The sequence below is a fragment of the Paroedura picta genome, chromosome 1 (genome assembly GCF_049243985.1).
Source record: "Paroedura picta isolate Pp20150507F chromosome 1, Ppicta_v3.0, whole genome shotgun sequence".
NCBI lineage: Eukaryota > Metazoa > Chordata > Lepidosauria > Squamata > Gekkonidae > Paroedura > Paroedura picta.
Window position 1 is genome coordinate 114,259,762 of NC_135369.1, and position 21,831 is coordinate 114,281,592.

Sequence of the window (21,831 nt, forward strand, 5' to 3'; positions counted from 1 at the left end):
ACACTGAATTCTAGGGGATTGATTGGTTGTTTTGACAAATGATTATCATTGGCTGTATTTGGTTGTGACACAGTCTACTGATGTAACAGAATTGATTTTTGCTATATATTCCCTGTCATGTAAGAAGATCATAGTCTGACGAAGGGTGCTAGCACTTGAAAGCTCACGCCCTGAATAAATCTTTGTTGGTCTTAAAGGTGCTCCTGGACTCTGATTTTATTACCCAAGGCAGTGATACTGGGGATCCATCTTTGACTTTTGTCCAAATCATGGAGACCTCCACAGCAAACAAAAGTGCTAATTTGCCCCATACTTCCATTATGGTATATATATAGTCTAGCACTGCAAGGTCTGTCCTTAACATGCCACTACATGCCACTACAAACCACCTTCACTTGCCTACCTGCAATCAACCTTAATTATGGTCACATATCTTGTCTGATGATGACACATGCGTAGATGAGCATATAGTGCCATACTGGGCAAAATGTCAAAAAAACTTCAAATTATGGGTCTGGACATCTCATCCCTTAGCATGCAAGATGAAAGGACGATACTAAAGCTAATATCACAGAGATTAGAAGATCAGGATACAAAGATTCTGGACTCCTCTAACAACAGTGTATGTTCTTCCCGCTTCTGGGATATTCCCTTATCTTACAAATCCATGCCCATGTATCTCCAAATTTTAGAGACACACCAGTTAAGAAGAGCATTTCTAGCAGATCGCTTAAACATCTTTCCCTCAAATGTCACCCGAGGTAGATTTTTGAAGATCCCTCCTCAGGAGAGATACTGTTTATATGGATGTAGTGTCCCTGACACGTTGTACTATATACTTCTGGAGTGTCCTAAGTTTGAAGTATTTCATCGCCCGTTAGCTAATCATCTGAAGAAATTGAAATTCAGCTGTGTTAATGAGAAACACTGGATTAAAATGATACTAAATGTGAGGGACTCAGCAACTATTATAAAAGTAGCAAAGTTTTTACTGGCAATTTTAAATGAAAATCTTTTACAATAGATTTTACATCTAAAACTGTTTGAAATTTTCGTTTTATGCTTTGCAATTTTATGCCAATAAAGGTACTCTGATGTCTGATAGTGCCATACAGTGGCTGTGAAGTCAAAGGCACCTAACATAACTCCATTGTTCTGTGCTAGTACTGTATCACCTCATGTTAAAATGAATGTTTTAGTGAAGACATCAATTTTTTAATGCCATTTGTGATGTTTCATGGTTTACATATCAAAAAAGCTTGGTTCCCAGCTTTTTAAAGCCTTCATTTATCAGTGAAAGGAAAAATCAGCACAGTAGGAAATCTCCATGTCGACATACTCACATGGGTGTTATTTTTTAAAATCTAATCGGGGAAGGAAATGACCTTACAAGTAAGATTTACAAGCCTGGGTCAACAGCCTTCACTAGGCAGCAGCCAGTGGTGATTCCCTCCTCCCTCAATCTACTCACGGCTTTCCAGGATTTTCTTCCAGTCAGACACTCATTCACAGCCTGCCTAGCCATTCAAAGTCCACCTTCAGCAAAAACTTTGCTCACTTGGTTTTATAATTTTTAACTGTACTTTACATTTCCAGAGTGCAATTCCATAGTGTTGCCATAAACTCTTATAATCTCTTCAGAAATACTGAAACAGACTTTCAAAGTTGATATTTCAGTTGGATCTTCTTATTTGTATCAGGACAAAGCATAGAACCTCACCTATCCCCAGATCAATAATATATGCAGCTCTTAATTAATCGTGGTAGGTGGGAGCTATAGGCGCTTCTAAAGTTCATGGCCGCAAAAGCTTTCAAACCTGCTCTTTCCGATTCAGCTTCTAAACAGCCCAAGTTTCAGTTTTAGACTGTACCATCAAATTCAGCAGTGAGCAAGAACTTTCAACATCATCCTGAGCAGCATAAATCAACCAATACAGGGCTCAAGGCTGAATTAATTTCTGTGAATTTTGAGTTTGTGCTGAATATTCATCATGCATCATATAGGTAAAGGTAAAAGTATCCCCTGTGCAAGCACCGAGTCATGTCTGACCCTTGGGGTGACGCCCTCCAGCGTTTTCATGGCAGACTCAATACAGGGTGGCCTTGCCAGATGCATCATATATCAAATATTTAAACAAAGATAAAATTTTTGCTATATTTTTTTGTCAGAATTTATCTAGGTTTTAGAAAGTAATAAGAGTTTCGTGATTTCTGTATAAGAATTTTCAAAGGTTCCAGGGAATTGAGCAGACCTTGAGATTTAGGGTTACCTGGGATAGAACCCAGAAAGCTTTCTGAGCCATGGGGCTAAACTAACATTTGGTAATAATAATAATAAGAACATATGCCACTTTTCTCTACCTGAAGGAGGCTCAAAGCGGCTTACAGTCGCCTTCCCATTCCTCTCCCCACAACAGACACCCTGTGGGGTGGGTGAGGCTGAGAGAGCCCTGATATCACTGCTCGGTCAGAACAGTTTTATCAGTGCCGTGTTGAGCTCAAGGTCACCCAGCTGGTTGCATGTGGGGGAGCGCAGAATCGAATCTGGCATGCCAGATTAGAAGTCCGCACTCCTAACCACTACACCAAACTGGCTAAAGGAAAGCACTTTGTAAATTCCCAGAGCAGGAAGAGCAGACTACTACCAACTGCATCATCTAAAGCTGTGCTTTTTCTGGTTCTTCATGATCCTGTTTTCCATCTGCAAGTATAAGGGTCGAACAGGGGAACATGTAGAGTTGCCAGTCTCCAGGTGGTGACTCAAAATACCCAGATTTACAACTGATCTCCAGATAACATATATCAGTTTGCCGGGATGAAATGATTCCTTCAGAAGCTGGACTATACAGAATTATACCATGCTGATGTCCCTCCACAGGCTCCACCCCCAAAATCTCCAGCTATTTTCCAACTCAGAGATGGCAACAAGACCTTGGGTCAAGGAGATGGACGCCCTGTAGCCTTGGACAAGCTGACCCACTAAACCCAGGAAAAGCCCAAAATATACTAGTTAGTTTATACACATACACACACACCGCTACAAAAATATACTAAGAATGAAATTTGGAAAAATAGTACATGGATATACTTCTATGGCAATTTTAAGGCATATTCTATTTTTTTAATTTCCAGCTCTAACTACATCCTAACATGCTGTTTATGATTGTCTGCATGACTGACTCAACGTAGCTTTGCAACATTATTTACTGGATCTGTCCTCCTGGAATATAAGATACAGAAATGTTACACACAGTGAGACATACTTTGCCTTCTAAATTTGCATATCTTGAGCTGTTTGATAAAGGCACCACAGAAGGGTCAGTCAAAATAGGGACACTTCTACTGTTTTACAGCAGACTAACCAGTTCAACTCGTATACTACCCTTTCAATAGATCATTACAGTTCTACTACCCCTAACAAGTTTAAGATTTGAGAAAATGCTGTTGATTGGTTGTCTGTGATCATTAGCTGTTCCAACATTGCCAATGACAAATAAACTGCCTTGTGGACAATGAATTAGGGATTATGAATTAGGGAACAAAGCTCAAAGAGACAGAGGAAAGGAAAAATTCCAAACCACCACTATGGGGCAACACTGGGAAAGAAGAAGGGGTCTCAAGAAATGTGTTACAGCTGTAATTTTCCAGCAAGTCTCCAAAGAAAGAAATGCAAAACGGCTGCTGTTCAGTATTGAAAAGCCACTTCTTTTCCTTTGAACAATAAAAATGCAACTTTAGAATATTGTCTTTTTGAAATGTAGGGAAGAGGTGAGGTTGACAATTTTTTGTTATATCAAGAGGCTGAAGGACTGAATTAAATTGACCACCAGAAGGAATAAAAAAAGGCAACTTCCTCTTTATATAATTTATAGGAAAAGGGGGGAAGGGACCCAGAGCACTTTTAAGAAAAAACAGCTTAAAATTCTGTGAAGCCTGCATGAGATGCATCTTTCCTAATGTGAAGAGACAAGCTGAATAGATGGATTAGAGCATTGCCTGCTTGGCATTATTTGATCATCTGCTATGGAAAAAAAGTTATTTGCCTTTCAAAACATTTAATATTCTGAAAGGATGGCAACACCATAAGCCATAAATGAAACCACCCTTTAAAAATTGCTAAGCATAACCTTGGCCTTGAGCGTTCATGATAAAACTGTCAGCAAATTCTGATTCAAGTCAGAACAGAGAAGCCTTTTGAGGTTATCACATACAGAGCCTGGAATTAAAGGGTGGGTCGTAAATCTGTCTACTTATCCCAAGAAGCAAGGTGACTGAAGCGCAAAGATTTGAAAAGGGCATGAAAAATCAAAACCATTTAGAAAATGTATTAATGTTTTGGAGATTTTCCTGATTTGCTGTTTGGGTTTCAAACTGATCACTGCCTTTGCCAGTAAACAATGGTGTAAGAATAATTTTAAAACTTCACAATAGAAAATGGATATTCTTCAGATTGATGGGACTCTCTGGATTATACAAAGCTTTCTTTTATACTACACATAGGCATTTTAAACCATCCATGATCACAGCTGTGTCACAAATTCTAGAATTCCTGAGTTTTGAAAGTGGAAAAAAACTGTTAACTTGCAGTTTACAAAGGAAAGATGAAAACCATAAATCAAAACCTCTCTTTGTTGCTAAAATTTCAAGATGGTATTCCAGCTAAAAGCTATCATCTTGATTTCATACTCATGAAGTGCATAATTCAAGAACCATTTCTTGCAGATCCGCTCCTAGGATGAGACCAATGCCTCAAGTTGCATAATCCAGTATTCAGTCCCAACATTTTAGCTCACAGTTCATTGTGAAACACTTATGAAATAGTTCATGTACCTGGCTTCGGCTTCTAAGCATATAGATAATAATTGATAAAAAAATCAAATATGCTAGCTGTGTCACATACTAGCTTTGTTGACATTTGTATTGTACTTCTGCCCAACATTTAAGCAGTCAATAGTGTGATATGATTTTTCCCCCTGTAAGTAGTACAGTAATAATCTTCTTGGCTTTTGCCTGAAATTACATTCAAAGGCCTGCTGGTCAACAAGAATAGCAAACCAGACTGATTAATAAATATATTAGCAAAGAGCGCCATCTGCCATAACGAAAGAGAATTACCTAATCACAGCCTACTCAAACTGGCTTTTACTATTTCAACTCCTGGTTTAGTTATGCCTGTGAGTTAAATGATAATGTGTAACCATTTTTGATAAATTGGAAGGGTTTCTTTTAAGTCTCTCTGCCGAAAAAAAGAGCAAGGGGGGAACTTAAAATCCATATATATTTATGTCAGGCCCCCGACAAAGGGAGCCCCCGTCAGCCGCACTCCGCTGTATTTAGATACAACGGGCTTGATTACTAGTTTGTATATATTTGGAATTTTGCTGTGAAATTTTATATTGGGTTTTACATAGATTTTAATGTATTTAGAAATGTTCTGAAACAAAGGACATTTTGAAATATGAAAAAGAGAGTACATAAACATTCTCAAACATCAATGAACATTGTAATACAAAACCAATCGGAGTAATTTTTATGCATTGACTTCATATAACTTGGTCTGAACAACTGTAATAAAGTTTGATTGATTGAATCTGAGTAATAACTTTTTCCCTGAAAAACTGACGGGGGGTGCCCACAATATATGTTTAAGGGACATATCCTGAGAGTTACAAGCTCATCATTTCTGACCACAAAGAAATTTAAGCAGCGAAATTAACAGTACTTTGTTGCCACTACTCAATTATAATACTACAAAAAGTTCCTTTTTTTGACACGTTCCTCAGGTTCCTAATTTGCAACAAGCTTGATCATTTGGCAACATTTATCCGAAATAATAATAATATACCAGTCTTTCAGATTAACGTTTGGACTTTAAGTCACTCCATGAAATAGCATTCACGTACAGAGGGGGCTAAAGGAGCGCTCCTCTACAACCGCGTCTGAATTCACTCGAGCAAAAAATCCTCGCGTTTAATCAGGCGGCCAAAGCAATCCCGGTCAAAGCCACAGGGGCAAAGCACGAACGGGCTCTGCGTAACTCCGCGCAGCTCCTTTTGCTCCTCGGCCGCCCAGCCTCCAGACGAGGTGGCGCCCAGGGCGCCGCGCCCCCGTTCAAAGGAACCCACGAGTCCAGCTCGCATTCGCGGAGCAGGGAGAGACGGTACCAGACGAGGTAACGGCGGCGCAGCCGTCTTGCCTCCAGCCAATCCGCTTCGCAGGAGCTGCCTGGCGCGGCGCTGATGCCACTTCCTCTTGCAGACAGGACTTGGCCGGTTCCCGCGCGTTGCGTGCCCTGTGCGGTGGTAGAGGCGGTATGGGGAGCTTGTTGCAGTTTATGAGGCTGGTGGGGCAGCTGAAGGTGAGCCTAGGGAGGGTGGCCGAGGTCGCTTTCCCTTAGTCTGGCGACCCCGACGGTTCCCCAGTGCCCAGCCCCTTCTGCAACTATTAACGTGGTGCTCCTTGGGCATTTCTTAGGGAAGCCGTTTTCGTCAAAGCCAGGGTTGCTCCTGCATGGAGATACTAGCCCCTTTACGCCCGTTCGCCTTTGCTAGCTGTTGGAGGGTGGTTGTATCTTGCATGTAGTTAAATAGGACTGCCAGGACCCCTCTGGCTACGAGTGGGGGATGGGAGGGTACGGTGCCAGATCAAGGTTGGGAAACTCCTGGAGATTTGGGGATGGAGTGGGATGGGGGATCTCAGTGGGTCACAATGCCACAAAATCCACTGTCCCAAGCATCCATTTTCTCCAGGGAAGGTGATCTCTGTAGTCTGTTGATGCACTGCTATTCCAGGGGGTCCCCAGTACCCACCTGGAGGTTGGCACCCCTATGCTGTTAAGATGGAAGGAGCGTGGGGGAAGTGGGGCTGATGCAGAGGGCATAGTGGTGGACAAGGAATGCCAGAGGAAAGGCACGGGAGTACTTAAGGCTGCAATTCAGCCTATTCTCATCTGAGAGCAAGCGGTATTATTGAAAGGTGGAACTGACTTCTTCTGAGTAAATATGCCTGTGGCAAGGGTGGCACTAAATTAAACAGCTATTCAGCTGAGACAATGGGTTGAGGCCAAAGAAGTGAGAACTGGTTCCAAGTGCATGGATGGATGGGGTGGTGGGGGGGGGGGTAAGACCGTCACTGGGCTACTTGGCAATAACAGCCCTTTCTGTTTGGAGCAACAAAATAAGTGGTTTCACCCCAGAACACTGCTATTTCTAGTTGCTCATATACTCTTGCTCATATGAGATTCACCTTCTGAGCTGAGCCAAAGGTTTTTTCTTTGTTGTAATAACACTGGGAAGCAACATGATGGTCAGCTGTATATCAGGGAATAGTGGCAAATTCTTGACAGTATTGCTCAACCTGTTTTCAACTAGAGAGTACCACGGACAGGCTGGGTATATAGGAATGTAGCAAATCCAGAGAGTGTCTCAGATCATATGTACAGGATGGCAGTCATGGCTTTGGTAACTGAAGATAAAACACTTAATAAAGATAGGTGAGTATACTAAGAATTTATGTCCTTGTAGGTATCTCATGATCAGTATGCAGAACTGCAGATAAAGGGCTCAATCCTGAAGAAAGGCAGTGGAATCTATGTCCCTTGAAATCACCAGGACTTGTTATGCATAACTAACTTGTCTTGTTGATTTCAGTGGGGCTTGCTCCCAAGCTTGTTGAACAATCATCAGATTTGTATATTTCCAAACCCTGCAAGTAGCAGAGAAATAGAAACTATACTTTTATTGACGATGGCTTCATTGCAGCATCCTCTGGAAGACTTATTCAGCTAGATCACAAAGAACTCTTAATGTTTGACACTTGTGATTTAATTTGTGGAGTTTTGAAAACGGAGACAGGTTTTAACAGGCCAATATCCAGCCAGGTTTAATTACGTCAAAGATTACTCGGATGGAAAGGATGTTATACTCTTGTACAATTCCAGGAGTTTTAGTGAAAGAGATATTATTATAGGAGGTTTTTGAAGAGGTTGCTTAAAATATACGGTGAATGAAGTTTGATGTAATAAACTTTGATTTAGAAATATGAGAGGAAGTCTAATTCTTAAATGCTTCTCTTCATCCCAGATGCATGCGACTTGCTCTGGTTCATGATATGGCCGAGTGCATTGTTGGTGACATCGCTCCTGCTGATAACATTACTAAAGAGGAGAAACATAGACGGGAAGAGGTTGGTCTGATGTCATAGAGAGTATGTTTGTGTACAGAATTTGTGAAAAGCAAAGTGTCTGAAAGATTTTTTTTTAAAACACCATGACTCCCTTGTCAATTGTATTAGGCATCCTGTATTAGGCTAGAATCTTTCTCTAGCCTGGGAAGATATGTGAGTTTAAAGCTATTAGCAGAATAACTGCCACAAGTGCCTTCTAGATATAATTCTGGAAAATATTTACGTACATTTATGTGAAGGAGCCTCTTGTGGTGCAGGTAAGGCAGCAGACATGCAGTCTGAAGCTTTGCCCATGAGGCTGGGAGTTCAATCCCAGCAGCCGGCTCAAGGTCAACTCAGCCTTCCATCCTTCCGAGGTCGGTAAAATGAGTACCCAGCTTGCTGGGGGGTAAACGGTAATGACTGGAGAAGGCACTGGCAAACCACCCCGTATTGAGTCTGCCATGAAAACGCTAGAGGGCGTCACCCCAAGGGTCAGACATGACCCAGTCAATCAACCTTTACCTTTATGTGAAGGAGGCAGCATTGTGGTGACAAGCTCTGCCTCCAATCGGTTTGTGTTCATTTAAAGGTATGTAAAAGTTCTACGTGCTTATAAGTGAAATATGTAGAGAGATCTTATGAAGTCAGCAACCCCACGTGTTTACTATATTATTACTATAATAATTACCAGCACACACGCCAACGTTTGTTTGTTTATTTATTTATATTTCGATTTCTATGCTGCCGTTTCCAATTGGGCTCATGGTGGTTTACAATAATAAAAAGATAAAACACAATAAAACCCCCATAATTCCCTTAATTATATTATCATTGTTAATGTAATTACATTAACATTGTCTCCTTGGCATGTTGTTTGTATAACCCTTGTTCTGCTGGGGAGACATGAGGGATAGGAAACTGTCTGGTTCCTGAAGGGAAAGAAACAGTCACTGAGCTTACGGGAGTACTGCTTCAGCATCCTTGCCTTTCAGAGGTGGGATGGAATGCTAGAGGGGGAAACACAGGAGGAGCTTGTTCAGATCTGCCTCCAGGGAGAGTGCAGCAAGAAAGCAGTTTGAAGAGTAGCTCTGCCTGTAGGTTGGTGGAGTGGTTATACCTCTGCCTCTGAAGATAATAGTATACCCGATTGTTAAGCCTGTCTCTGGTGATGAAAAGACCTTGTACTGTTTAGTTTGACTCTTGGGAAAGGTTGCAGGAGGAATCATGTGGGTTTAAGTATTCAACCTCAGGGCTAGTTAGTGAAAGCCTTATACCTGAAGGCATTAAAAAGAATTTCCACCACTTGGGCCCATTATGCACTGGGGGGATAGCGCGCATTCGGGGTGGAATGGCAGTGACTAAAATCACCGATAACGCATGGAGCCTGCTGCAACTGGCCGCAGATTCGGTGCATGCCGCTGAAAAGCCGCATTAGCGAAACGCGGAAGAAAGAGCAGCTTTCGGGTAACCAGGGCGCAACCAGAAGTGGCGCCAGGGTCACCGCGTGCATAATCGGTTACTCTGGGTTTTGCCACCGTTGTGTCCAGTCCCGTGCATAACCAGTTTGCTTCGCGTCTTCCCCCTCCACGTTTTCCAAATCACCGTTTTGGTGGCCGTGCATAATGGCGGCCTTGCTGAAGCCATAACTAGCTTAAATGTATGTACCTTAGCCAGATTTCTCCTTTGATTACCTGGAGACCTATGCTGCTGATCTGATAGTTAAAACATTCTATTTTTCAGGATGCTATGAAACATCTGACCCAATTGCTATCAGAAGACTTAAAGAAAGAAATTTATGAACTTTGGGAGGTAAGCGTTTAACATCTGAAATACGGCTAAGACCATTTATGCACTGGGAACTTTACTGCCCCAGCTCCTGTGAAGGAGCACAAATCAGGGGCAGACAATGTGCACAAGGCCAAGTGCTTCCCATGTGGGTGCAGGAAGAGGTGGGATAACCTGCCATGACTAAAACTCCAGCCTGCAGCCTGGCATGAAACCTCCAGTGCATGAACGGTCTATCTGTTAATTTATACTTGTCTTTTTACTGTTCTAAAGAGGTCTTTTTGCCTATTGAATAGGTTATGGAAATAGACAGCTGAGATTCACATCATAGATGTGGATAGATTTACTGTATCCAGAATGAAAATTTTAAGACAAGCCTGCAAAATTTGTGAATACTCTAGCCAAATCTAGCCACATAGGGAACTTGATAACTTGAAAACACAGGTTTTTTTCTTCTTGTGTTACTATGAATTCAAAGGGCAACAACTGACAATAAATAATATGTTGCTATGTTGCTAGGTGGCTAGATTGGACTTGGTAAATAATGTCTGGTGAAGGGTACTGGAGGAAGTTGCTAGGTATTTATTGACATGGCTTTCTTCGTAGGATTTTTATGGTGCATAAAAACATCCAGATTTGGGTATTTATCCTTCGATGCTTTCAGCTAAGCAATTAAGCATAACCACTTAATGTAAAGCAGGCTGAATTATTCTAGGAAATTAGATGTGAGAAAGTGTTAAATTATGAATCATAAAGATAATATACACATTTCTGGAGTCTAATAACTTGCACTGCCATATATGCCTAGATTGAGTAACTCCTAAGTCAACTGAGTGCGTGTATGTTTATTCTGAAACCTATTTGTTGGGTGTGGAGGTAGAAGTATACACATTTTAATAAATAGTATTTTGTCTTATGTGTTCCTCTTGTATACCACAATTTCTCCCAGAAGGGAGCTGTCAAGATCCTAATCTTGATGGCCTGTGGCAGCATTCGTTAAAAACATACTTCTCTATTAGGTTGTAGATTTCAAATTAATGAGGGTCACTATCTGCTCCCTCATCTGCTTGATTCCAATAGAGTCTTCTAGGGTAGTGGTCCCCAACCTTTTTATCACCGGGGACCACTAAACGCCGGGGACCACTCAACGCCTTTTACTGAGGCCTGGTGGGGGGGTAGTTTACTCCTCTACTCTCAACCACTGCCCTAACACTCTCTGATCGCTATGGTAATGTTTAAACATCCCTTCAAAATAAGATACAGACACGCCACAACAATGAACATAAGGAACATTTTGTTTTCGTGGAAATTTTAACTTATGACAAATCAATGGGAGCCCTGAGCTTGTTTCTCTGCAACGAGATAGTCCTATCTGGGAGTGATGGGAGACAATGACACCCAAAGTGTGTTGTAAAGGGCCGGGGGGGGGGGGGGAGAAGGCGTCCTTCGGGGCCCACCTCCAATTAGTCGAAGGACCACATGTGGTCTGCGGCCCACAGGTTGGGGATCACTATTCTAGGGTATCTGAGCAAAATGGGTTTTAAATATCAGTGTTACAGAGAACAGTCAATAATTAGACAGTAAATGAGAGCCAGCTCTCTATTCTGAAGATTCTCCTTCATCCTTGTCTCTTGAGAAATGTTAGGAGGTTGTGACTAGTCCATGGGGAGCCTCTTCATTTTTATTGTGCTGTGGGGTACTTTTCTGCCTTGTGCAGGAACAGAATCCAGACGCCTACTTCCATCCACCAAGAATTCAATATGTTCCTTTCATCTTGGTCATTAAAAATCATTTGTAGTGTGCACATTTGGTCACTTGTGGCTTGGTTATGCCTGTGGAATAACTGAACATGTGTACCTCATGTACAGCATAGTGAGGCTTTCTTAACTCCCTCTAAAACACTGTAATGGAACTAGGCAGGCATTTAAAGTGGGGATGGGGCTGTTTGCAACAGTTGCTAAGCAAGCTGGCTGCAGCAGTCTCCAGTGCACCCATCAGCTGATGCTGACAGCTGCCCCAGCCCACCAAAATCATGGCTCCATGCCTGCTTGGCAACACCAGCGAGCCAAAACATAATTCAAAGCACATCTCTTCATGAATCCTCAGGGTTTTTGCATTGGCCCAGCCCACATTCATCATTGGATCACGTATTGTGTTGATAGTCACAGAATACAGCACAAAAATCACAGATCCATGCCTGCCAAAAACCACAGCATCAAAACACCAGACAACCACAAATCCATGAGGCAACATGGAGAAGTGAGTCCACATCTCTTTTCCTGGGAGGATGACCATCCTGCTAACACTTCTGCAATCAATACACTTAAGAATTATAACATGCCACAACATACAATCCAAAGCCACACCTAGCGCCTGTTGCATTCCTGGATGCAATCGGCTTTGCTGTTAGTTTCTGATATTTCCTGAGGAAAGGGAATGACTATGAAAACTAACTACTTCTTAACTCTTGATTATGAATTGAAAGAACAAAAAAAATAGTACAGGAATCCTCTTAGATATATTCAAAGCTAAGAGCTAAAGATTCTGATGGTACTTTTGGAATCAGTTAACCCATTGTTTGAGTCTACAATACCATTTTGGGATATGTTTAAATGAATGCTTCAGTTTTCAAGTTGGCTGACAGATGTCCTCTGGGGGATGTTAGTACTTTTGATATAACACCCTAATACTGTTTTCAGCTTAGAAACAATAATACTTACTATATAATAAATTTGAGACTGCCTTTCTTCGTCTAATCAACCTGAGTAGTGAGCTGATATCTCTGCATACTGACCCCTTCTCTCTCTGCAGAAAATGCAGAGCTGGCCAGTTTTTAAAATTATTTCTTAGATTTTTATACCACCCGCCTGTATGTCTCAGGGCGGTTTCCATGGAATGTCTGGGGAGGTATTACATGGAACATCGTAGATATAAGTAACAGTCATGACATTACAACAATCTCAACAGACTGCAGAACTGGGGAAGCACTGTGTAAGTTTTATAAGTTTTAAAGAACTATATTGTGCCCTTAATCCCCAGGGAACAGTGAGCTAAAAGCTGAAAAATAAATTGAAATTTCTCATATTTATAAATGGGCAGATAAACCTCTTTGTAGCTACTTCAGGCATTGCATACAAGTACCATATTTGACGGCGTATAAGATGACTGGGCATATAAGACGACCCCCCAACATTCCCACTCAAAATATAGTTTGTTACATTACATTACAGTACCTGTCATTGTCACCATTGTACGGCAGCAGCGCGACCGCAGTGCCTCCGGCCTGCCCCTGCATCTCCCTGTGACTGGCACTAGTGCGCATGTGCGAGCTCTGCAAAGACAAGGGGCCGGCCGGAGCGCCACTGCTTCCCGCCGAGCAGAACAGGCCGGTCACGCCGAAAAGGCTGGCATCCCTGGCTCGCTGCTGATGCTCGCCGCAGCCACGCTGATGACCCGCCGTGGCCGCGCTGGATACCGCGCGATACTGGATGTAATGTAGAATGAGGTGGGCAGGTATTGGGAGGCCACTATGGGCATCAGGAGGCCACTATGGGCAGCTATGTCTATCCCAACTGAAGTGCACCCGGCGTATAGGACGACCCCCCCACTTGGAGGCATGTTTTTCAGGGGGGGAAGTAGTCTTATACGCCAGCAAATACTGTATGTAATTTCCAAATACTCTGAACTTAAAAATAGAAGTTGGGGGTACTTTTATGATGTTGAAAATGAAATCTAGAAGTAGCAGTTGGTGGCAGTAGCCTGTTGAAGAAATAAGTATTTAAACATTGAGAAATGACTGGGGGGGGGACAGCCTAAAGTGACACTTGTAAATGTTGTAGGGCTCTGAGAAGCCTCTTAGCTGAAGGTTGTGTCTAGGTCAAGCTTTCTCAACCAGGGATTCATGAAACCCTGGGATATCTTGGCAGCCTTGGCAGGGTTTCCTGAATCAGTGGGAGATAATTAATTTTTAATGTATTATAAAATATTTATTGGGTGAAATGACCATTTATGGTCATATTCCTGTAAATGACCAATGATGGGCCTGAAGGGGGTGGGAAGGGGAGTGGTGACCCCAGGGGAGGGTGGGAAGGGGAGGGGCCTCGGCTAGTTGTGTATAGAGCTGTGCCTTCCAACCATATTTTGCACATCACTTCTGAGGTATCTCGAAGCCTGAAGAATGTTTCAGGGATTTCTTGACAGTAAAAAAAAAATGAGAAAGGCTTGTCCAGGTAAAGGTTTTTTCCTGTCTTGGATATGATAATTACATGTTTAAGATCTCCAACTGGATATTGTCTGGTCAGACAGTAATTTCCTGGACTCTAGGTTTGCATATGATTCATACTGAGCTTTTACCAAACTTACAGGGTTAATCACAGACAATAAAATGTAGGACAATTTTTGTGAGTAATTTGCCTCCTATGCAAATTATATAATTGGTGATACATAGAATCATAGAATCATAGAGTTGGAAGGGGCCATACAGGCCATCTAGTCCAACCCCCTGCTCGACGCAGGATTAGCCCTAAGCATCCTAAAGCATCCAAGAAAAGTGTGTATCCAACCTTTGCTTGAAGACTTCCAGTGAGGGGGAGCTCACCACCTCCTTAGGCAGCCTATTCCACTGCTGAACTACTCTGACTGTGAAAAACCTTTTCGTGATATCTAGCCTATATCGTTGTACTTGAAGTTTAAACCCATTACTGCGTGTCCTCTCCTCTGCAGCCAACAGAAACAGCATCCTGCCCTCCTCCAAGTGACAACCTTTCAAATACTTAAAGAGGGCTATCATGTCCCCTCTCAACCTCCTTTTCTCCAGGCTGAACATTCCCAAGGCCCTCAACCTATCTTCATAGGGCTTGGTCCCTTGGCCCCAGATCATCCTCGTCGCTCTCCTCTGTACCCTTTCAATTTTATCTACGTCCTTCTTGAAGTGAGGCCTCCAGAACTGCACACAGTACTCCAAGTGTGGTCTGACCAGTGCCGTATACAATGGGACTATGACATCTTGTGATTTTGATGTGATGCCTCTGTTGATACAGCCCAAAATGGCATTTGCCTTTTTTACCGCTGCATCACACTGCCTGCTCATGTTTAGTTTACAATCCACAAGTACCCCAAGGTCTCGTTCACACACAGTGTCACCCAGACACTGTCCTTTGGCTATGGCCATCTCTAGATGTGCCTAAACACTTTGACCTGTGGGAAAAAACAGATGTAAAATAGGCACTAAGCCTTTCTGCTTTCTCTGCATCTTCCGTTAGAGTTTGTCCATCCGCACCCAACAGTGGGCCTATTGCCTCCTTTACTTTACGTTTGCTCCTCACATAACTGAAAAATCTTTTCTTGTTACAATGGGCTTCCCTGGCCAATCTTAGCTCACTCTCAGCTTTGGCCTTTCTGATGATTGATCTACAGTGCCTAGTAACCTGTAGGTACTCTTCTTTAGAGCTCTGTCCTTCCCTCCATTTCCTGAACATTTTCCTTTTCTTTCTTAGTTCCTCTTGAAGTTATCTGTTCATCCAAATAGGCTTCTTAGAGCTCCTGCAGTGTTTTCGTCTTTCTGGGATAGTCATTGATTGAGCATGCAATAGCTCCTGTTTGAGTAGCGCCCACCCTTCACATGCTCCCTTCCCTTCCAGCATTCTCGTCCGTGGTATGACACTCATCATGTCTCTGAGTTTATTAAAGTTTGCCCTACGAAAATCCAACATCCGCGTCTGACTACAAGCTTCCTTGGCTCCCCATCTCAAAAGGAATTCTATGAGGACATGGTCACTTCCCCCTAGGGTCCCCACCTCCTTCACCTCATCCACCAACTCTTGCCTGTTGGTCAGTATTAAGTCCAGTATGGCTGAACCTCTTGTGGGTTCATCTACCATTTGATAAATGAAATTGTCAGCCAGGCAGGTCAGAAAGTTGCATGACTGAGGACGCTTCGCAGAGTTTGTTTCCCAGCACACATCTGGGAAATTGAAGTCACCTATGATGACAAGGTCCTGCCGCTTGGATATTTTCTCAAGCTGCTCACAAAGTGCAGCATCCACATCCTCTCGTTGGTCAGGCGGTCGGTAGCAGACACCAACCACCACACTGTTTGTTTTCCCCTCGCTTATTTTCACCCAGATGCTTTCCACTGTAGATATTCTCTCCTCCACTAGAATTTCCTGACAGGTAAGCCCTTTCCTCACATACAGTGCCACTCCTCCACCTCTTCGATCTATTCTGTTTTTTCTGAACAGTTCATATCCATCCACCATTACATTCCAGTCATGAAAATCATTCCACCAAGTTTCTGTGATGCCTACTAGATCATACCTTTCCATCAGCATGAGAAGTTCCAGCTCTTCCTTTTTATTGCCCATGCTTCGGGCGTTAGTATAAAGACATCTGAATCCTTTTACTTTTGGTTCCCTATGAGCTGGCCTTGCCGGTTGGGCTGCCTCCGATCGTTTTCCTTCCATACACTCCCTATGTTGATCGTCTCCTTCCCCTAGTGGCTTTAGTTTAAAGCTCTCCTGATGAATCTCCCCAGGTTCCTGCCAAACACATTCTTCCCCAGTTTTGATAAGTGCAGTCCATCAGGTGCTAGTAGGCCTTCCTCAAGAAAGCCTATCCCATGGTCCCAGAAACCAAATCTCTCCTGCCGGCACCAACTACGCAGCCAGTGATTCACCTCCATTATCTTCCTCTCCCGACGTATTCCTCTTCCCTTGACAGGCAAGATTGAAGAGAATACCACTTGTGCCCCCATTTGCTTGAGCTTCCTCCCCAGATCTTGATAGTCTTTTTTAATAGGAGCGATGGTATTCAGGGACATGTCATTCGTTCCCACATGGACCATCACAAATGGGTAGCGATCCGTAGATACATAGTATACACTGTGCACAACTATGTGATTTCTTTGATCTTCCCTCTCAATAAAAGGGAGTTAAATATATTTTAATGATGCTCATTCCATTTAGGAATATGAATACCAGTCTAGTGCTGAAGCAAGGTTTGTGAAAGAGTTGGATCAATGTGAGATGATACTTCAAGCTTTTGAGTATGAAGAGATAGAAAAAAACCCTGGAAGACTACAGGATTTTTATGATTCCACAGCAGGTAAGCGATGTTTGTGTTATTTATAATAGGAGAAAAATACTGAAGAGAGAATTGCTATGCTTGTGTACTATGTGGGTCAAACCACATACGATGGCTGAAGTCTTTGAATGAAGCATCCCACACTTCTGCAGCTTACACATGCCCAGTTCATACAGGGATCATGATGTGAGGCAGGATTGAAACCTCCCAACCTGGGACAATCCCCACAGAGCCAATACTAATCCTCTTCATCTAATTTGCGTACTGTGTTCACCCCCAATTATAAAAACAGCACTTCCAGACTGTTTCAGGTTTTGTTTTTTTAAATGTTGAGAAGGCAGCTTCAATTTATTTATGCTTGTATTTATTACCCGCCACGTCCGCCACAGCCAGCTCATGGCAGCTTGCAATAAAAACAATAAAACCGCATAAAGCAACAGCAGTCTTCATGGCGGACAAAACTAATCTATTTCCCTCCCCATCATCGCTGCCCACAGGCCACGCTAGTTCCCTATAGTCAGAAGAGGCTCCTGTGTGCAGCTGACCAGGGCCAGTGTCTCCACAGGGGCCTAAGCAGGGAGGGACCTGATCGTCTTGGCCTGGCCCCAACCAAATGCCTAGCGAAAGAGCTCCGTCTAACAGGACTTGCGGAATATTGACAGCTCTGGCAGGGCCCTCAGTTCTTCCAGGAGCTCATTCCACCAGGTAGGGGCCAGGACCAAAAAGGCCCTGGCCCTGGTCGAAGCCAGACATGGCTTACAGGGACCAGGGACAACCAGCAGATTCATACTTGCAGAGCAAAGAGCCCTGCAGGGGGCATAAGGAGACAAGCAGTCCCTCAGATATGCAGTGCCCAGGCTGCAGATGGCCTTAGAGGTAAGAACCAAAACCTTGAACCTGATTGGGAAGCTAATTGGCAACTAATGAAGCTGCTTCAGCATAGGCTGGACATGGACCCTCCAAGATGATCTCGTGAGGACCCTAGCAGCCGCATTTTGTACCAACTGCAATTTCGTGGGCAGAGACAAGGGAAGGCCCATGTAGAGCGAGTTATAGAAGTCTAATCTGGAAGTGACCATTGCATGGATCACTGTAGTCACTTGGGCTGCCTTTGCGATCTGAGTCTCCATAGACAGGGGGACATCAAAGATCACCCCCAAATTCCTGGCCACAGGTACAGCCGTAAGCTGCATCCCATCCAGGCAGCTTGGTGTAGTGCTTGGTGTTGTGGTTAAGAGCAGCGACCTTTAATCTGAAGAACTGGGTTTGATTCCCCACTCCTCCACATGCAGGCAGCTGGGTTACCTTGAGCCAGTCACAGTTCTTTCAGAGCTCTCTCATCCTCACTTACCTCACAGGATGCCTGTTGGGAGAGGAAGGGTAGGTGATTGTAACCTGTTATTAAGACGGCTTCAGATTGCAAAAAACAAAGTTCAAAAAATCAGCTGCTCCTCTTGCCCAGGTCTTGTTTGGACTCCTGCCTGGCAACTTCTTGGAAACTTGAAGAAAACAACACTTTGGCCTTTGGAAAACTGGACTCCCTGAAGATACACACTGAATGAATTTGTCACATTTGAATCAGATTTATTTTGAGAGCCAGATTCTCATGTGCAGCCAAAATATGTTAGGTATTTTTGCAAATATTGGCTTTATTTACGTGTTCACAACAAATAGGTGTACCCAAAGGATATGCCAACTTTTTCTTGTAGGGTTATCTTCACGCATAAACGGAATCTATCTTCCATCTCTGGTCCCTCCAGAACAGAACTAGAAATGTAGACTGTTGATACAGGGTTAGAAGACTACCAAGGAAGTCAAGGTCCCTGTACAGAGGCAGGCAGTGGCTAACCACCTCTGAATGTCTCTATGGGATTATCATGTCAGTTATGACTTGTTGTCCCCCCCCCCCCTTAAATAAAGGCTGGACCTGAACAATCTTCTGAGTCTCCAAAAAGATGTACATCATAAATTCTTCTGCCATGCAAAATTAGGAAGGGCTGAGGCTATGTTGCAGAGTATCTTCCTCACATGCAGAAGGTCTAGGTTCCATCACTGTTATCTCCCATTTAAAGGATCAGGCAGAGGAGGTGATGTGAAAAACCTCTGCCTGAGACCCTGGAGAGCCGCTACCAGTCTGAGTAGACAGTATTGACTGATTCAGTATAAGGCAGCTTCAACTCTAAACTTTGCAGAAGTGATTAAACCAAGTTGTTTTGTTGTTGTTGTTATGTGCGAAGTCGTGTCCGACCCATCGCGACCCCATGGACAATGATCCTCCAGGCCTTCCTGTCCTCTACCATTCCCCGGAGTCCATTTAAGTTAGCACCTACTGCTTCAGTGACTCCATCCAGCCACCTCATTCTCTGTCGCCCCCTTCTTCTTTTGCCCTCGATTGCTCCCAGCATTAGGCTCTTCTCCAGGGAGTTCTTCCTTCTCATGAGGTGGCCAAAGTATTTGAGTTTCATCTTCAGGATCTGGCCTTCTAAAGAGCAGTCAGGGCTGATCTCCTCTAGGACTGACCGGTTTGTTCGCCTTGCAGTCCAAGGGACTCGCAAGAGTCTTCTCCAGCACCAGAGTTCAAAAGCCTCAATTCTCTGACGCTCGGCCTTCCTTATGGTCCAACTTTCGCAGCCATACATTGCAACTGGGAATACCATAGCCTTGACTAAACGCACTTTTGTTGGCAGGGTGATGTCTCTGCTTTTTAGGATGCTCTCTAGATTTGCCATAGCTTTCCTCCCCAGGAGCAAGCGTCTTTTAATTTCTTTGCTGCAGTCCCCATCTGCAGTGATTACCAAGTTGTTTACATGTACCTTATTATACAAAGTTAAATTGCTTTCCCAAAATGGTTGAACTCCCTACATGTTTGTGAGTCAAAAGGTGGGATGGAAATGAAAATAGAACTACTTTAGACAAGCATGTTTTCTTTACATTGTGAGATTCTCCCCCCCCCCCCCAAACAAAATTCTGGCATGCTTGTCACAAACATGGCTTACTGTCTTTGAAAACATGTTAGGCACGTGGAATCAGTTGCATTGTTTGCAGTGGTCTATACTATTGACACATTAGAAGTATATGGCCTATACAGAATTGCCTCCTCTGCTATAGTAGTATGAATCACTGGCCTTGTATAATTTGTGGCAATGTCCCTACATTACTCTGTTCATGCTTCTGTTGAGGTTTATAGAATAGGCCACAAAGATTAATGGGATGAGAAGGAATGTGCAGTAAGCAGTTTGTGTTGAGAAGTGGTTAGATCTTCTAGCACCTATCAAAATGAGAAAGCAGGTTAACTAACTGATCTCTTGATTTGCAGGAAGATTTAATCATCCAGAAATTGTTCATCTTGTGTCGGCCATAAATACAGAAAGAAATACAAAAATAGCTGCTGCTGCTGCTGCACCGAACAGTGATCCAGCATCTTGAGTCATCCTTTGAATATTTTGAACTATTACCTACAATTAAAAAAATGCTCTCAGAGTGGTGTATTGGTTTTAATCATTTGCCTTAAGGTGGCATCAGCAACTCAGAAGGTCTCCTGTGCCCAGTGCTCTGATTTTGGGCAACTCTCATCAAAGTGAGTGACAGTGTTCCCATTTTTTGAAATCAGGGGCTGAGTGAAATATGTACTGATTCTTAGATAAATGATGAAAAGCTGCAAGAGGGGCCAGGAGCAGCTTTCTTGCGGTGGGAAATAGGCTGGGCAAATCTGGGTAGGCTGTCCACGTAGTATCTTAACAGCTAGCTCAGCTTCAGCCAAAGGCTTGGGAGCTACTTGCCAGGTGACAACTGCCCTGCTCTTTTAAATTTATATATTTGGGGAGGAAAGCTATGGTAAATCTAGACAGCATCCTAAAAAACAGAGACATCACCCTGCCAACAAAAGTGCGTTTAGTCAAGGCTATGGTCTTCCCAGTTGCAATGTATGGCTGCGAAAGTTGGACCATAAGGAAGGCCGAGCGTCAAAGAATTGAGGCTTTTGAATTGGAGAAGACTCTTGCGAGTCCCTTGGACTGCAAGGCGAACAAACCGGTCAGTCCTAGAGTAGATCCTTAGAAGGCCAGATCCTGAAGTTGAAACTCAAATACTTTGGCCACCTCATGAGAAGAAGGACTGGAGAAGTGCCTAATGCTGGGAGCGATTGAGGGCAAAAGATGAAGGGGACGACAGAGAATGAGGTGGCTGGATGGAGTCACTGAAGCAGTAGGTGCAAACTTAAATGGACTCTGGGGAATGGCAGAGGACAGGAAGGCCTAGAGGATCATTGTCCATGGGGTCGCAATAGGTCGGACACGACTTCGCACCTAACAACAACAACAACAAATTGCTGATCTGGATCCAGTTCTTGGGGAGGAGGGCACAACTGATCTCTTTGTAATAATGGTAGTTAATATCCCTCTCAAAAATATGCACACCTGAGCTTGTGTTGCATTTTCATTGAGATGCATTCTTTGCAATAATATCCTTTGTGGGGAGAGCACGAAACACAGCAACTTTTAAATGATCTTATTGTACCAAGTTGCAGAAAGAGTGATTTTTTTTTTTTAAGGAACGTATCCTTACTTTCCCCCTTCAAGGTTCGCTGCCTTGTTGTGGCAAGGGGGCTTGCGTAGTTCAGTGAAGCTATGAGCTATGCCGTGCAGGGCCACCCAAGACGGACAGGTCATAGCTGAGAGCTCTGACAAAAGGTGATCCACTGGAGAAGGCAATGGCAAACCACTCCAGTATCTTTGCCATGAAAACTCTATGGACAGTTCCAATAGGCATAACGATATGACGCTGGAAGATGAGCCCCTCAGG

At 43.3% G+C, this 21,831-nt stretch overlaps 1 protein-coding gene across 2 annotated transcripts; it reads left to right on the forward strand.

The window, feature by feature from the left end:
- Positions 1-6,178: 6,178 nt before the first annotated feature.
- Positions 6,179-20,511, forward strand: HDDC2 (HD domain containing 2). 2 transcript variants are annotated; one of them, XM_077300301.1, is made up of 6 exons: positions 6,179-6,358; positions 7,371-7,492; positions 8,082-8,184; positions 9,907-9,975; positions 16,914-17,052; positions 18,494-19,335. In XM_077300301.1, exons 1-6 carry the CDS (start codon positions 6,314-6,316, stop codon positions 18,574-18,576), a joined length of 561 nt encoding a protein of 186 aa, XP_077156416.1. In that variant the 5' UTR covers positions 6,179-6,313; the 3' UTR covers positions 18,577-19,335. The 2 variants fall into 2 exon arrangements, with proteins under 2 accessions (XP_077156416.1, XP_077156410.1); XM_077300295.1 differs by lacking the exon at positions 18,494-19,335 and adding an exon at positions 20,348-20,511 and having other exon boundaries at positions 6,183-6,358.
- Positions 20,512-21,831: the final 1,320 nt, after the last annotated feature.

What these genes read in the sequence shown, in the direction of transcription:
- HDDC2 (XM_077300295.1), top strand. Translation starts at nt 6,314, where the DNA reads ATGGGGAGCTTGTTGCAGTTTATGAGGCTGGTGGGGCAGCTGAAG. An exon ending in GGCTGGTGGGGCAGCTGAAG is followed by an intron (nt 6,359 to 7,370) that starts GTGAGCCTAGGG and finishes GTTTTCAACTAG; the next exon opens with AGAGTACCACGGACAGGCTG. An exon ending in TTTTTATGATTCCACAGCAG is followed by an intron (nt 17,053 to 20,347) that starts GTAAGCGATGTT and finishes CTTGATTTGCAG; the next exon opens with GAAGATTTAATCATCCAGAA.